Source organism: Salmo trutta, chromosome 10 (assembly GCF_901001165.1).
Source record: "Salmo trutta chromosome 10, fSalTru1.1, whole genome shotgun sequence".
Taxonomy (NCBI): domain Eukaryota; kingdom Metazoa; phylum Chordata; class Actinopteri; order Salmoniformes; family Salmonidae; genus Salmo; species Salmo trutta.
The window spans coordinates 28,634,005-28,652,598 of NC_042966.1; the positions used below are offsets into that span (position 1 = coordinate 28,634,005).

Sequence of the window (18,594 nt, forward strand, 5' to 3'; positions counted from 1 at the left end):
GAGATGGAGAGCTGCCAGACCAGACAGCAGAGATGGAGAGCTGCCAGACCAGACAGCAGAGATGGAGAGCTGCCAGACCAGACAGCAGAGATGGAGAGCTGCCAGGCCAGACCAGACAGCAGAGATGGAGAGCTGCCAGGCCAGACCAGACAGCAGAGATGGAGAGCTGCCAGGCCAGACCAGACAGCAGAGATGGAGAGCTGCCAGGCCAGACCAGACAGCAGAGATGGAGAGCTGCCAGGCCAGACCAGACAGCAGAGATGGAGAGCTGCCAGGCCAGACCAGACAGCAGAGATGGAGAGCTGCCAGGCCAGACCAGACAGCAGAGATGGAGAGCTGCCAGGCCAGACCAGACAGCAGAGATGGAGAGCTGCCAGGCCAGACCAGACAGCAGAGATGGAGAGCTGCCAGGCCAGACCAGACAGCAGAGATGGAGAGCTGCCAGGCCAGACCAGACAGCAGAGATGAGAGCTGCCAGGCCAGACAGCAGAGATGAGAGCTGCCAGGCCAGACCAGACAGCAGAGATGGAGAGCTGCCAGGCCAGACCAGACAGCAGAGATGGAGAGCTGCCAGGCCAGACCAGACAGCAGAGATGGAGAGCTGCCAGGCCAGACCAGACAGCAGAGATGGAGAGCTGCCAGGCCAGACCAGACAGCAGAGATGGAGAGCTGCCAGGCCAGACCAGACAGCAGAGATGGAGAGCTGCCAGGCCAGACCAGACAGCAGAGATGGAGAGCTGCCAGGCCAGACCAGACAGCAGAGATGGAGAGCTGCCAGGCCAGACCAGACAGCAGAGATGAGAGCTGCCAGGCCAGACCAGACAGCAGAGATGAGAGCTGCCAGGCCAGACCAGACAGCAGAGAAGGAGAGCTGCCAGGCCAGACAGCAGAGATGGAGAGCTGCCAGGCCAGACCAGACTGCAGAGATGGAGAGCTGCCAGGCCAGACCAGACAGCAGAGATGGAGAGCTGCCAGACCAGACAGCAGAGATGGAGAGCTGCCAGACCAGACAGCAGAGATGGAGAGCTGCCAGGCCAGACCAGACAGCAGAGCAGGACTCAGAAGAGCAGACTAGAGTCCAGCAAAGAGCTAAGCAACCAACATAGCAACAGAGGCTTTGGTTCATTATGTAGACCGGTCAGAATTTCGCAAGCTCTAGCAACGGCCCTGGCAACGGATGCTAACTCCTAATTAGGGCAGCAGGTAGCCTAGCAGTTGGAGCCGAAAGGTTGCTGGTTTGAATTCCCGAGCCAACAAGGTGAAAAATCTGTCCTTCTGCCCTTGAGCAAGGCACTGAACCCTAATTTGATCCAGGGGTGCTGTACTACTATGGCTGACCCTGTAAAACAACACATTTCACTGCACCTATCTGGTGTATGTAACCATAAAACATATATTGTCTATTTATCAAATCCCATTGTGATGCAAGGGAGGACATATTTTGGCAAGTGGACACTATTTGGCATGACATGAGGTGTATTTCACCTGCACTCCTCAGGTTCGGGTCCAGATCAGGCATTTCCTTCACTGCCTCTGGGCTCACACTGTAGATGGATGCCCCTGCCTCGCTGGTGATGCTGAGACAGAGAGAACACATGGTTAAAGGGATAGTTCAACAATTTGGCAATTAAGTCCTTTGTTCTACTTACCCAGTCGGATGAAGTCATGGATACTATTTGTATGTCTCTGCGTGCAGTTTGAAGGAAATTGAAGGTATTTACTGGACCCAATGCTAACTAGCATTAGCGCAATGACGAAGTCTACAGGAGCAGCCAGCATCGCACAGTAGCAGTCAGCCAGTGGCAGAACTACTCACACTCGTATTGTTACTCTCTTCTCAAAAGGTTCAGTAAGGCCCTATCAGTGTGTGTCTATGTTCTTAGATTTCCCCCCCCAAGTGCCATTTTCCTCCAGCCTCTTCTTTCTACTAAAATATTGTCTTCTCACAAAGCATCAATACTTGATTCTTAAGTCCATAAGGCCCTGCTGTAAGGCCCTGCTGTAAGGCCCTGCTGTAAGGCCCTGCTGTAAGGCCCTGCTGTAAGGCCCTGCTGTAAGGCCCTGCTGTAAGGCCCTGCTGTAAGTAAGGCCCTGCTGTAAGGCCCTGCTGTAAGGCCCTGCTGTAAGTAAGGCCCTGCTGTAAGGCCCTGCTGTTCCTTCCTGCCCTTCACGCAAACACTCCTTTTTCTTTGACTATCAAGGCTTGTGAGACTGATCCACATAGCTTTTAGGGAAGCTTGTAGGTGAAGTTACCTACAAAGAATGAAAAAAGTAAGCGAATGGGGAAGATGGAGGGAAAAGAACAGTGGAGGAAAAACAAATAGTCCTAATAAAGATGTACAAAAATAATACGGTTAAAGTTCATAAGAAAGAGTCAATGTACTGTCATAACCATCACATCACTTACAGAGCCCCTCCTTCCACTGATGTATTCTCATTCTCAGCACCACTTAGATGGCTAGCGTCAAATGCACCATTATCTACAAATCAATTAATTCACTCAGTAACAAGCTCTCCTTTCTCTGTTCGTGACCCTCTGTCGTAGACACCGACTCAATAAATCTAACCTTTCACCATGGTAATTATCTCTTCCAACTCTGGTGATCACAGACCTTTTCATCAAGCAAATAAGGTTAGAGGCCAGGGTGAATGCTTCTGCTCTTTTATCTACATGAATATGCCTAGGACATGTTCTCAACTATAGAAGTCTACATGCATACATATATTCAAAACGGCATTATCTATTATTTTCAATTCTATGACTAATTGGTCGTAAAGCACTCAAGCACATCCAAATACCTTAACAGTTTTACCATTGTGTTGCTTGTTACTTTTAAAATGTGGCCATTAGTTCCAGAAATATACCTGATGTGAGGGTAAAAGCCAAAAGGTGGAGCCCCAGCAGACATAAGACAATGTAGGGTGATGCAGAGCTAAAGGACAGAATGAATCCTTAACTAATGGACTCAACCTCCAAGCTTAGTTTCTGTGTGTGTGTGTGTGTGTGTGTGTGTGTGTGTGTGTGTGTGTGTGTGTGTGTGTGTGTGTGTGTGTGAGTGATGAATGCACAACCCTGCAGAACAGAGAACACAGTTGTAGTGTGACACTACTGCCATCTAGAGGACGTGTATGTGTACTGCTACTGTTTGCTTCAACAGCAGAAGGTGACAACTGAAAAATAATAAAATACAGAATGATATCCTTATTGACTTGGGACAGAATAGGCTTAGCACTTCAGAAATGTCTGGCCTATAAACACCAGTCATAATAAAAATAATGAAAATGTGGAAATAACGAGCAATAATATTAACATCATCACCCGTACCCGAAAACCCGAGACCTGATCCGAGAGGTTCCGGATACAGAATTCTATATAAATGTCACAGGTCTGGGTGGGATCTGATATGACTGTCACGGGTCTTAGGTATGTGTAATTTTAACTGACTTGTCCGGAAGGACCCATACAGATCCGAACACGACTCCTGCAGTAGATGGAGAGAAATTGTATATTTCATGCTGCTGCTCTTTGCTTTTCACGAAAGTGGCGCGTGTAGCTTGTTGTTGGCCAATCATAAGTCATCAAAGTGGCAAAAAGTTAGGCATAGAGCCTCCGTGTGGGGCAAAAGTTAAGAGAAACAATGGAAGGTGGAATTAAAAGTTAAAAAGGAGAATGATAGGCTACAAAGACCAAAAGCCAACAGGTAGGCTGCTACTTTATATTCTGAATGGAGTTGTTGTTTGTAACTGTGTAGGATGAGAAAGTGCAAGTAGCCTCAATTAGCCTAGCTAGTTAGCTAGCTAGCAGTTAAGACAGGTACCACGTAATCATATTGGATGATAAATAACCTAGCTATGGCAGCTACACTATATGACCAAAAGTATGTGGACACCTGCTTGTTGAACATCTCGTTCCAAAATCATGGGCATTAATATGGAGTTGGTCCCCCCCTCTGCTGCTATAACAGCATCTACTCTTCTGGGAAGGCTTTCCACTAGATGTTGGAACATTGCTGGAGGGACTTGCTTCCATTCAGCCACAAGAGCATTAGTGAGGTTGGACACTGATGTTGGGCGATTAGTCCTGGCCCGCAGTCAAAGTTCCAATTTATCCCAATGGTGTTTGATGGGGTTGAGGTCAGGGTTCTGTGCAGGCCAGTGAAGTTCTTCCACACCGATCGACAAACCATTTCTGTATGGAACTCGCTTTGTGCACGGGGGCATTGTCATGCAGAAACAGGAAAGAGCCTACCCCAAACTGTTACCACAAAGTTGGAATCAATGAGAATGTAATTGTATGCTGTAGCGTTAAGATTTCCCTTCACTAGAAATAAGGGGCCTAGCCCGAACCATGAAAAACAGCCGCAGACCATTATTCCTCCTCCACCAAACTTTACAGTTGGCACTATGCATTGGAGCAGGTAGAGTTCTCCTGGCATCCGCCGAACCCAGATTTGTCCGTCGGACTGCCAGATGGTGAAGCGTGATTCATCACTCTAGAGAGAACTCTCTCTCTGGAGTGAGTACAATGGCAGAGAGCTTTACACCACTCCAGCTGACACTTGGCATTGCGCATGGTGATCTTAGGCTTGTGTGCGGCTGCTCGGCCAGGGAAACCCCTTTCATGAAGCTCCCGACAAACAGTTATTGTGCCAACATTGCTTTCAGAGGCAGATTGGAACTCGGTAGTGAGTGTTGCAACCGAGGACAGATGATTTTTACGTGCTACCCGCTGCAGCACTCAGCAGTCCAGTTCTGCGAGTTTGTGTGGACTACCACTTCGCAGCTGAGCCGTTGTTGCTCCAAGACATTTCCACTTCACAATAACAGCACTTACAGTTGACCGCAGCAGCACTAGCAGGGCCGAAATTTGACAAACTAACTTGTTGGAAAGGTGGCATCCTATGACGGTGCCACTTTGAAAGTCACTGAGCTCTTCAGTAAGGCCACTCTACTGTCAATGTTTGTCTATGGAGATTGCATGGATGTGTGCTCAATTGTATACACCTGTCAGCAACAGGTGTGGCTGAAATAGCCGAATCCACTAATTTAAAGGGGCGTTCACATACTTTGTATATATAGTGTATTAGTCTGCTATAGCGTGAGTTGGCTTGGTTGGTTGGTTGCTGTCTCTCCTTCCCTCCTCCCTGTTCCCATGTCACTCACTCACACTCACAGTAGCCTGCACACACTGCTAGACCGTCAACACTCTCTACCTCCTCTCCCTCGCTCTTGATCAGCTCCGGTTAATAAGGTCGCTTAAAATGTACTTCTCTGCTGCTTCCCTCACTCGGATCGGACCAGGAACAGGTCTAATTGTCCTCGGGTCCGTTCGGAACGGGTCTCTATATTTACATTTTTTATTTATGCATATCGGGTCCGGGTGGGGAAAGCCCCAGGTCCATTTTGGAAGGCCATTTTGGAGTCAAACCAACTGTAGCCACAGTAATATTTCAATATTCATTATTTTCAACATGTTAAATGAGGACGATAGAACAACACTACTACTACCAAACTTAGCAAAAAAAGAAACGTCCTCTCACTGGCAACTGCGTTTATTTTCAGCAAACTTAACATATGTTCATAGAAATATTTACACAACAAGATTCAAAAACTGAACAAGTTCCACAGACATGTGACTAACAGAAATGGAATAATGTGTCCCTGAACAAAGGGGGGATCAAAATCAAAAGTAACTGTCAGTATCTGGTGTGGCCACCAGCTGCATTACATACAGTAGTGCATCTCCTCCTCATGGACTGCACCAGATTTGTCAGTTCTTGCTGTGAGATGTTACCCCACTCTTCAACCAAGGCACCTGCAAGTTCCCGGACATTTCTGGGGGAATGGCCCTAGCCCTCACCCTCCGATCCAACAGGTCCCAGACGTGCTCAATAGAATTGAGATCCTAAGCATACCTAAGGCACGTTCACACAGATGAGCAGGGACCCTGGGCATCTTTCTTTTGGTGTTTTTCAGAGTCAGTAGAAAGGACTCTTTAGTGTCCTAAGTTTTCATAACTGTGACCTTAATTGCCTACCGTCTGTAAGCTGTTAGTGTCTTAACGACCGTTCCACAGGTGCATGTTCATTAATTGTGTATGGTTCATTGAACAAGCATGGGAAACAGTGATTAAACCCTTTACAATGAAGATCTGTGAAGTTATTTGGATTTTTACGAATTATCTTTGAACGACAGGGTCCTGAAAAGGGGACGTTTCTTTTTTTGCTGCTGCCTCTGCCGCTACCACTACTAAACATCTATTGTAGGCTAATGACTGAGAAATGGTGGGGGAATTGAAGACATTAAAGGAAATCTCCACCCAAAAACGATCTTTGGGTATTTGTTTCATTAGTCGGTTGTTGACAAAGTCCCAAAATGTTTTGCTTGTCAGCAATCAAGTTTCCAAGATATGTAACTTTCAAAATACAGAAATCATCCCATATGATGCATTTTGTATCATCTCACAATTGCCATATTATCCTCCATGTCCGGTTAGAGGTATTAACATAAAGTCATGTCACTGATCCATCCTCCATCTTCAGTGTATACCCTTCTCTCTTTCCTCTTGGATAGACAGATCAGATGGGGGAGTATCTCCCCTCAGGGTTCATATCAGCTGACCTTTGTGATGAGAGGTCAGCGCCTGCCCCTCTCACACTCACTGTTGGTACATCCAAACCTCTTTTAAGATCCCCTTCTCACTACAGCCACATCAAAAGACCCTAGAACGGGGGCCTCTGCCACGACAACCTTGCCAATTAGTACCATCCTGTTTAGCAACAGCCGACAGAAGTCTTTGACAAGAATTACATTTTAAATGAACTTGTCCCCCTCTCTCTTCCCATCTTTCTCCCTCCCCCCTTTGACTACTCTAGCCATCTCTGCATTAGCACCCCCCCCCCCCCCGCCTCTGCTGACAGCTGACATGTCTTCGTAGTGACAGCGCTAACGAGCGTTGGCACATGACCTTCAGCGGGGTCAGAGGAGATGAAGTTGGCAAGCTGGTCATTAATAAGACAGTCAGACGGATTAGGAGGTCACAGCACAGGGCACACACCCAAACACACACCACTCTCACACAGAGAGGCAGAGGGACAAACAAATAGTAATAGTGACAAGGACAGACAAGAGACAAAAAAAACAGATAAAGAGGGACAGATAGAGCTATAGAGAGATAAACACTGTGATTGAGATAGACAGGCAGAGGACCATATATTGTAAAGAGTTTGCATGAAGCAGGGACCAATGGCAGGCCACAGCCAGATATAAGATCATGTCCTGTATGGATATAGGATGAGCTTGGCAACAAGCCAAACTGACACACACAGGCTTACGCACATGCTGATGAGAGTGAAGCAACAAGATGGTGGTTCTGTTTTCCCGTCTGGCTCTCTCTCTCTTTCTTGCTTTTCAGTTATGTACCCAATAGGTCTCTCAGGTCACTGGCCTTTTAACTATCCCAAAGTCTAGGACCAAGAGGCATGGAGCGGCAGCCTTTAGTTACTATGACACCAGCCTCTGGAATAGCCTGCCAGAGAACCTGAGGTAGGGGGGCAAAACTGTGGACATATTTAAGAGATCTTAAAACATATATTTTTACCTTTGCTTTTCCTTGGGGTGCTTTTTAGCCGTTCAGTATGTGCCATTCTTTTGTTTTTATCTTATGTTTGTTGTTTAGTGAATATTTCAGCTTTTATTTTTTTTTTTATTTGTTTTTTCCTGTAAAGCACATTGCATTGCATTCCATGTCTGAAATGTGCTGTATAAATAAAGCTTGATTTGATTTGAGTCTCTCTCTCGCCACTCCAGAGCCTGGAGGCAGCTCCTCAGAAACAGGCCCATCTGGTTCGACACCTCTGACCAACACACACACACACACTTCAAAACACACAAGTTCATGTACTCTCTCGCACATGCACAGACACACAAGACACACTACAGCAGGTTCCAGAGAGAAGGCTGGTGACCAGTGATGGGGAAGAGTAGTCTTTCAGTGCTGATAGTTTGATAGCAGGCCAGCACAAGTCTCTTAGAACAAGGCCTAATGATATCTGACAAATACAGGCAGCGCTGAGCTGAGGAAGGACATCCATCCACTGACAAGGCCATGGGTCTCCCTGTACGTCAGTGAGGCAGCAACCACAGATAAAATAGGCCAAGCAACAAATAAACAGACACACTCTCTTCCTCATTAAGTGATATGTGACACAGTAGGATGCTCTGGGTCAGTTGAAAGAGAGTCTGTAAAGTTAGTGTCTGTCCCAGGGGAAAGTGCCCCCAAAGAATCTCCACAGTCATATAAGAAAGGGATAGACAGAGGAAAGGGGAGGGAGAGAGAGACAGGGAGAGAGGCTAGCCCCTATCATGTCTGAATTAATTAGCAGTGCCGCTGGGGCAGCTGGTAGCAGCCCTGTCATAGATACAGCCTAGACCCCTTGTCTCCATGGTACCCAGACCATCGTCATGGCGAGGGCATCGCCGTGGCAGCCAGCAGAAGGTTGTCTGTGCCCTGCGCTCTGGCCTAAGTGGACACTAACACACACACTGCCACACACACAAGCATAAAGTCAACGGATGCCTCTAAGTGAAAAGGATGACTTGGTGGCCCTTCAGGGTTGTCACTCACTTACTCAGACCATTGTTCCTGGTTCCTGTCCTTCGGCAAAGTCACAGCCAAGCTCCCTCCGAACCCTAGTCTTACTGTAGCCCTCTCCCTTTCTCACACCCCCTCCATGCCGCTGCCCCTGACGGCCAGTCATGACAGACATTGGGGGAGACGGATACAAGCTTTGATACTCCCCCCCCCCCGGACCCCTCGCTCAAACCACTCCCAAATTAAAATTCAGCATTAGATCATCAGGTCTGTTAGCGAGGAGCAATGACGATATCATCCCCATGGTGACATGATACAGAACACTGTGAAACAGAGACAGGAAGCAGCAAATCCCCAAACAAAATTAGACTCAGTCTGCTTTTGGCCTTTGATTCTAGTATGCACCACAAAGTTTAAGATGGGGTTGCAATGAGAAAAGAGTGCGTCATGAACAAGATAAAAATGACTAATCTTTCTCTAATTAAAACCCCAAACGGAATGTCTCTCCATTAAACCCCACAACTCATTGAGCTGAATATGTCTCTCCATTAAACCCCACAACTCATTGAGCTGAATATGTCTCTCCATTAAACCCCACAACTCATTGAACTGAATATATCTCTCCATTAAACCCCACAACTCATTGAACTGAATATGTCTCTTCATTAAACCCCACAACTCATTGAACTGAATATGTCTCTCCATTGAACCCCACAACTCATTGAACTGAATATGTCTCTCCATTGAACCCCACAACTCATTGAACTGAATATGTCTCTCCATTAAACCCCACAACTCATTGAGCTGAATATGTCTCTCCATTAAACCCCACAACTCATTGAACTGAATATATCTCTCCATTAAACCCCACAACTCATTGAACTGAATATGTCTCTCCATTAAACCCCACAACTCATTGAACTGAATGTGTCTCTCCATTAAACCCCACAACTCATTGAACTGAATGTCTCTCCATTAAACCCCACAACTCATTGAGCTGAATGTCTCTCCATTAAACCCCACAACTCATTGAGCTGAATATGTCTCTCCATTAAACCCCACAACTCATTGAGCTGAATATGTCTCTCCATTAAACCCCACAACTCATTGAACTGAATATATCTCTCCATTAAACCCCACAACTCATTGAACTGAATATGTCTCTCCATTGAACCCCACAACTCATTGAACTGAATATGTCTCTCCATTAAACCCCACAACTCATTGAACTGAATATGTCTCTCCATTAAACCCCACAACTCATTGAACTGCATATGTCTCTCCATTAAACCCCACAACTCATTGAACTGAATATGTCTCTCCATTAAACCCCACAACTCATTGAGCTGAATATGTCTCTCCATTAAACTGAATATGTCTCTCCATTAAACCCCACAACTCATTGAACTGAATATGTCTCTCCATTGAACCCCACAACTCATTGAACTGAATATGTCTCTCCATTAAACCCCACAACTCATTGAACTGAATATGTCTGAACTGAAGCCCTACAACAGGTTTTCCCAAACTCAGTCCTGGGGACCCCAAGGGGTGCGTGCACATTTTCGTTTTTGCCCTAGCACTACACAGCTGATTCAAATAATCAACCCCATGAGTTTGGGAAACGCTGCCCTACAATATTATGTTTTTCTAAGTTGTGAGAATGCTAGGGAGCAGGCAATTTTGAACAATTATCATTTGACATGTTGTACTTTTCTTAAATGTAGTTTTATAATTATACAAGCAGATGACAAGAAAATTGCATTTGAAAAAGGTTACGTTTTTGCTTTGAGCCAAATGGGGTAACCTAGGTAACCACAGGTTGTTTTCCCCACAGGCGGGCAGGGTTGCGACGTTCTATCTAATACCAACTGGGTCTATTGTCCCACTTTAGGACCTTATATGCAGAACTATTTTTTTCTCTCTCTGATATCATTGGAACAATCCTCTGTGACATCACCAATCAGCGATCACTAAATTCAAAATACCATGACGTCAACATCAACACCATCAGTGTAATCCCTCAAATAATGATCATCTCAAGGCTTTGTCCAACCTCTACATCCAATTATTTGACTGCCCTGCCACATGGTTCAGCTGATCCAGGAACAGAAAGGCCATACAGCCTCCTATCCTGGGTTGAATAGATGATTATAATTAAACTTAACTTCATTGAACTGATGAGGTTGTAAAGAAGTGATTAAAAAAAGGGAAATTGATTGCTCTCCTTAGAGCGTATTTTAGGGTTTTCAGTGAGAGTGATGCATCTGTGTGAATGGATGTATTCTGCCTCTCCACACACACACACACACACACACACACACACACACACACACACACACACACACACACACACACACACACACACAGCTCAAACAGCTTTGCCCCATTGTTCAGTCAGCTGCAAAGCCTGACCCGGGGGACTTTGGCCGGAGGATTGATGATCAGATACCGGCCCTGGTCCTGTCGGAAAATTATGACATTTTTCACCCAGAAAAGGGTCCAAATGGCAGGTGTCAGGGGCCGTCAGTCTCACGCTTGGTGCTAGGAGGCAGGAAGCGCCCAGTCAGCGTGGGGCCCCGCCAATGCCACACTCCAGCTGCCACCGCAGAGCACGTCTGAAAAGAGCAAGGTCTCACAGCCACTCACATCAATCTGGTGGCAGACGCTCGTCACACACACACACACACACACACACACACACACACACACAAACATGTCATACATGTTTAGCACACACACATGGCAGAGCAGAAAGCGTTGGTGCCCTAAGGGGAGAGAGATTGCTATGCTTGGCCACCAGTGGGGCAGCAGGGTGGCACATTGTTGGCCACCTGTGAGTGCCCACAGCCCCCACGCTCCCATTCAAACCATATCTATCTACTGGTCAGCCTGGGCACAAACTGTTCATAGCCGGCCTCCTTTACAACTTGTGTAAATTTTGAGATGGGGGACATGTCTCTCTTGTCTCATGTTCTGATCCATCTGGTAAAATGCGCAATTACTCATTTTGGCTTTATTGTGCATCTTGGTTTCCATTCTTAGTTTCTATTCCATCTCAATCTTAAAACGGAGCTTGAGGCCACTTAAAATAAGTCCTTCTCATAGATATACACACACAACTGATTCCTTGGGCCAATTTAAGGAGAGTGGCTGCTATTGCAAGCATTCAGATGTGGCATTGAGGTTTCCATGTTTTGATGTTTCTTTCTCTCTAATGTCCAATGGCCATAAAGTCCTTCAAACGGCCCAGCAGAGCCAAATGAAGCGTGAAATGTGCAGTGCAGTAAAAGTGTTATTGCTGGAGATTGGCTCCAGCCACTCTGAGTCGCTGAGAGACATACGTATGGAAATGAACACACACACGTCTGTGGGGATTTGACGCTTTGAGTTCGTGGCGACAAAGAACCTTGCTTCATTCTCACAAAAAGCTACCATCCATCAGCGCAGACTGCATTATAGTCCATGACATCGGCATATCTTTGCGTATATTAGGGAAAATATAAACAGAGTAGTGGTAAAAGCTTACTCGTTAAGAACGACTATAGAGTTATGATTATGTATGCGTTATGGTTGACAAGAAATATACCGCTAATGTACCATACAAGTGTCAGGCATAAATGTATGCCGGATAAGATGTTCAAGTTGATTAAAATCTGCAGTATACTGTATGTGGATGTGTATAGGAGAGATGATGTAACAGTCCTTAATACAGAGCTCTTGGGAAGTGAGCCAACAAGGGACACTCAGCAACAGCAGGAGAGGACACCAGGACGTGTTTGAGGCGCTGCTGGGTAAAGGAGCGGACAGTGGAAGTTGGAAGAGCGCCCCAGTCCGTACCACAGTCCAGACCCCCGTGTCCGTCAGTCTGTCCTTTGTGATTCAGACGGCTAACCTTCAGTGAGCCTCTAGCCTCCTGGCTTTTCTCTGTCATTATCCAGGATCCTAATCACCCTAGCCAGGATCCTTGCCCGCCTGCCTGGCTGGCTCCCTCCAGGGCCCAGGCCACATCATCATGGGCCAAACCCCCCTAAGCCAGCAGTGATCTCATTCTACCAGGAGCAGGGTGGGATCAGAGAGCAGTGAATACCTGAAGACAGAGTGGAGTACGGCCAAGGACAGAGCCTCACCACCACTAGTAGTACTACGGTGAGGCAGGCAGGCACATCAGGCAGGCACGTCAGGCAGGCACGTCAGGCAGGCACGTCAGGCCTTATACACTCTGACAGTACAGGGACTGTAGGGAGAAGCTGCTTGTTACAGAGACACTCACTGACAGGACTCATCACTACTCATCTCTCTCCACGCCACTGGTTCCTGGACAGCAGATACTTGGCTATACATGGAGCTTCGGACCTGGGCTGAGGCTCACAGGCTTAGAAAGGTGAGGACAAAAAAAATCTCCAACTAACACGGTCATAGGTTTGGCATTTAAGGTGAACTCACCAAACATTCTACTCCTGCTTGAAATCAATAATCTCTGTTACATATCACATATCTCTCTCTCTCTTAAGGAAATGTCACAAAACCTCTGAACACAAACCGCTGAACAGCGGTGCATTGTCACCCCATTATGGTAGCTACTCAACAAGACACAGCAAAACTCCAATTCAACCCCAGACTGGATGGACAGACAGACTGACAGATATAGACAGAGAGAGAGTGTCTTGGTCCATATCCTAGCCTTCTGCCCAGTGCAGAGTGAAACTGATCTGGAGAGACTGGCTAGCCGGTGGCTTCGGGGATCGGCCTTGGGGTCTCTGATACTGGGCGGAGGGGGGTGAGGTTTTGGGGGGGTCATCTCGGTTCTTGTCTGCCTTTAGGAGTGACAGGGGGGCAGTGAGGGGGACATGGTTCTCAAGCGGTCAAGGGAACCAGGCACTCTGTATCATGACTACTGCCCAGAGATCTACAACTCTGCTCTGATGGGGTTAATGTCAGCTGAGCTTGTCCTTCACATGGACACCCACCGGCCACGCCATGATGCCATCTCCTCCATGTCCAGTTATACACATTATCTCTCTCAGTCATACCCAGTGCTTAATTTGAGCCGGATCCTGTTTGCCATGTAAAAATTCCAATAAAAGCGATCAGTGTTAATTTGAGTTGCCTCCTCTGTAATTCTCCTGCCCCCTAAAAAAACGTACTGTGAAAACGTGTTTATGGTTAAGGCAACATTGTAGCCTAGAGACCAACGCATGGCCGTTGCTGTGTTGTTGCTGTGTTGAGAGAAGCGCACCTGAATCTCTCACATAACCAGAGTGAGTGTCGGGCCTCCCGAGTGGCGCAGCGGTCTAAGGCACTGCATCACAGGAGGTAAAAAAAGGGGATAAAAAGTACAAAAAATATAAAATAAATATCTATAGTGAGATTCACTAAACTGCTATAATTCGGAATACTACACAAGGAGTATAATTTAGCCACAGAGGATCAATATAGTTTATTAAAAACAATGTAGGTTCCCGAGTGGCGCAGAGGTCTAAGGCACAGCATCGCAGTGTTACGGCGTCACTACAGCCTGGGGTTCGAACAGCCGTGACCGGGAGTCCCATAGGGTGGACCACATTTGGCCCAGCGTCGTTAGGGGAGGGTTTGGCCGGGGGGGCTTTACTTGTCTCATCGCACTCTAGCGACTTCTTGTGGCGGGCTGGGCGCCTGCAAACTGACCTCGTCAGTTGAAGGGTGTTTTCCTCCGGCACACTTGTGCGGCTGGCTTCCGGGTTAGGCAAGCGGGTGTTAAGAAGCGCGGCTTGGCGGGTCATGTTTCTGAGGACGCATGACTTGACCTTAGCCTCTCCCAAGCCCGTTGGGGAGTTGCAGCGATGAGACAAGATCGTAATTGGATCGCAAATGGATATCACGAAATTGGGGAGAAAAAAAAGGGGTAAAATGACAGACACATTTATTTTTTAAATACCTAGCTGTGGATTGTGCGTAGCCCAATCACAAGGCATAGCCTACAGTCGGGACCGTGTGGCAAATCTGTTAGTGAACAGCATGCAGCCAAAATAGGCCTTTCACAATATTTCATATACAATCGTGGGAAAACACAGTTTGGAAAGCAAATGGCTCATGCTGAAAAGAGAAGACTAATCTGTCTGTAGGCTACCAAAATATTTTACAAACTTCAAAATAGGCATATTGCGAACAGCATTGTTTAACAAAGTAAAACAAGACAGCGCATCGGCCATCACAGGTGAGTGAGCTCCGCATCATTGGATGAGTCAGTGAAACTGGAAAGCTTTTTTAGGGCTATAATCTCCTCATATTGTACAATATGTGTCTCTCTGCACACCTAGGCCTAGGCTATTGGTGGATTCAAGACAAGGTCGTCTGAGTTTGTCAGTGAAATGCGTTTATAAAAGGCCACTTTTTTGGGGGGACCCTAGGCTACAAATAAAATCCCCCATGTGTGCAACTTCTGCAAGCACCTCTACTCTACTGCTCTATGCCACTACAAGCACCTCTACTGCTCTATGCCACTACAAGCACCTCTACTCTACTGCTCTATGCCACTACAAGCACCTCTACTCTACTGCTCTATGCCACTACAAGCACCTCTACTCTACTGCTCTATGCCACTACAAGCACCTCTACTCTACTGCTCTATGCCACTACAAGCACCTCTACTCTACTGCTCTATGCCACTACAAGCACCTCTACTCTACTGCTCTATGCCACTACAAGCACCTCTACTCTACTGCTCTATGCCACTACAAGCACCTCTACTCTACTGCTCTATGCCACTACAAGCACCTCTACTCTACTGCTCTATGCCACTACAAGCACCTCTACTCTACTGCTCTATGCCACTACAAGCACCTCTACTCTACTGCTCTATGCCACTACAAGCACCTCTACTCTACTGCTCTATGCCACTACAAGCACCTCTACTCTACTGCTCTATGCCACTACACAAAAGCGTTAATAATGCCTGCAATGCTTCATTATAAAGGTGTCCTTTTTATTTTGCATTCCGGTTCCTTCAGGGCACCTCCTGATCTACAAATTAAGCCCTGTCTTACCGCATCCTGAGTGCCAAGAGGGACTGCTGTAGCAGAACCCAAACTAGAACTGAAAACCTGGACTGTCTTTGTGTGGACTGCTTTCAAAGGTGCATCATTATCCTAAATGTATTGAGTCAATCCAAGCATGAAATCAACAAACCAACTGAACTCCTGGAACATTTCCAGGGACAAGAGTTAGATCCAATACCCTAGGTTTACAGCTCCATAGCCACTAGACCAGCTGAACTGGCAGAAGTTAGGACACACTGTAACCCTGGCCTGGCCTGGCAGGGAGGTAGGGGTTAGATGTCACCGCGTTGCGCTCGTCTCAGTGACACATCTTAGGTCACAGTCATCGGCTGGTATCCAGCACTGAGGGCTGCCTATCTGAGAGGTGGACACAGGGAGAGAGGAGCGTCCCCTGTCCAGCAGCCGCTGAGCCCTGAGAGGGCGTTTATGCCCTGTGACAAAGGCTGAGCGTTCGATGGCCTGCTGCTAATACAGCGTGACAGAGAAGGTCACACTGTGGAGGGACTGGGCCTGTCAACCGGCCATCCACTCACACTTGATAATGAGACTGGGAAGGCACGTGTGGCGGGCCACCATGACGAGAACACACGCAGAGTACAGGAATAATACACACACACTGCTCACAGAATGTTGGACATATCTGAAGTGACCTATGGAAGTACTCCTCTCCCCACTCTCCTTCACCCTGGGGCTGTGGCATGAAATTCCGTCAGCCGGTGATTGTCAAGCAAATAACAGCCGGTCTGACGGTAATTGACCGTTAATTAACATAAACACATTTAGCATCCCCTGGCTTCCACACATAGCCTACAAGCCACTGATGCTGACCCATGGAACATCTACATTTTAAAATACATGTACACCAGCCTACACCATCACAATAAATCAATGATTTATTTTAGACAAGTCTAAAGGAACATGATATGAAGAAAATGTAGTCTATTTCAGAAGAACAGAATAGCATACTCTGAGTGTCCTTATGTTAGGCCCTGATCTGGCTATGCCAAATGGCTGTGGGTTACACAGTTTATTTAGCAGACAAGATTTCCTTAGAGCTCCGTGCCATCACTAGCTGGCTACCACCCGGTTACTCAACCCTGCATCTTAGAGGCTGCTGCCCTATATCACTGGTCTCTTTAATAATGTTTACATACTGCTTTGCTCATTTCATATGTATATACTGTATTTTAGTTAATGCCACTCCGACATTGCTCTTCTTAATATTTATATATTTTTTAATTGCATTCTTTTACTTATTAGGTTTGTTTGTATTGTTGTGAATTCTTTGATACTACTGCACTGTTGGAGCTAGTAACACAAGCATTTCGCTACACCTGCAATAACATCTGCTAAATTTGTGTATGTGACCAATAAAATTGTATTTTATTCATATTATTTTCATAGTATGAAGAAAACAATTGAACATAGCTGAGTAAAATAGAAAGGATATTTTCTCCAAACAATCTGAGGGAGTGCGGCTATTCTGTGTTGAGCACATAACAAAGAAACAGGTACTCCTATATTCTTAATTTAGAGTTATTTATGTAACTTTAGTTGTCATACAAATGTTGGGCTATGTTAAAAATGTTATACATTCTAAGGCTGCATGATGCGACTAATTATGATTTGTAAAAAAGTGCATGAAAGACGCAGGCTGTACACACTTCATCAGTCTCTCATTCACAATTTGACAAGCACTTGATAATGCCTCAAATTTCCCAGCGGCATCCCCTTTGTGTGGCCAGTGGCCATTATGCCCTTGGGCTGAAATGAATAATGATAATTTCCTTCTCCCGGCTGCGTGCTCCGTGATCAGGTCTTTCTCACAGGCTACAATTGAAGACAGACACATCGGGGATGCAACTGTGCGTGTCCTTATGCAATTCCGAGGCGCATATAAAAGCTATTGGAAGAACTGTCCACATTTACTTTTTGTCAGCCAACAAGATGAGAACAGCAAAAGCACAAGCCTATGTCAATCTACTATCCCCCATAGCTCAAAAGTTTACCTATTCTACCTAAAAATTAATATTCAAAACATAGTCTGAGACAGTTGTGGGATGCGATAGATCCCAAATGAATACCACCACTAGCATCAAAAAACTTTTTTTCAGCAAATAAGGCTGACACAACAGCTCAGAACCTTTAGCTTAAAATGTTGATACACTATTAGGCCATTTCTACACATTATAAGCACATCAATGCACACACTAGGCTATAAGTGCAAATGTTTCATTAGCGGGAAAACACGTGATTATGCATGTAATGCATTTTTATGGTGAAAATGATCTTCCCCAAACTTGAAACTCACATGCTGCTTATGTATGCCAGTTAGGCTCTACCCGTTGTAAAGTGGAATAATGTGCTTAATTTTAAGAAGTTATTTGGCCACTTTAGCTGTGATACAAACCTTTAAAAAAACATATAAACCTCTTGGCTAGGCTACATGAGGTGTGCGACTGATTTGAAAAAGTCGCAAGCTAGGCATCATTCACAAGTGATAATATTTCATTCACTACTGATAGGCTAATATTGTCACCCATCAGACTATTCTTGATTTAATCTTGTCTTTACATATATTAAATAATATATGTGTGAATTTTTTATTTATTTAGAATAGACTATTATCATGCACCTGTCTCAAAATGAGGGAAGGGGGAAAAAAATACATGTCCTCTATGCACTTAAATAGCGAATGGAGGATGCTTTTCTCCGTGATTTATTTTCATGCCAGCCAGGTAGGCTTTACTCCTGTTGTAAGAGAAGCAATGTGCTTAATATTATGAGAAAAAAATATAGTAGGCCTATAGTAGCCTATACAAAGCTGATGGGATCCTCCTCTTTTTAAAAGAAGCCATCACTCTGTTTTCTCACGCAATTTCATGGCCTATAGAAATGTTGCGCAACATGAGCTCATGGGCTCTCATGAAGTGTTTAATTCGATTTTTGATAACATTTGCATTG

General features: G+C 45.8%; 1 protein-coding gene across 3 annotated transcripts in view; it reads right to left on the reverse strand.

Moving 5' to 3' along the window:
• Window positions 1–18,594, reverse strand: part of srbd1 (S1 RNA binding domain 1) — a 95,757-nt gene that overhangs the window by 52,343 nt on the left and 24,820 nt on the right. For all 3 annotated transcript variants that reach the window (XM_029765233.1, XM_029765231.1, XM_029765232.1), the window contains exon 15: window positions 1,486–1,577. In XM_029765233.1, the coding sequence (XP_029621093.1) occupies window positions 1,486–1,577 (92 nt within the window). The remainder of the gene's footprint in view (window positions 1–1,485; window positions 1,578–18,594) is intronic.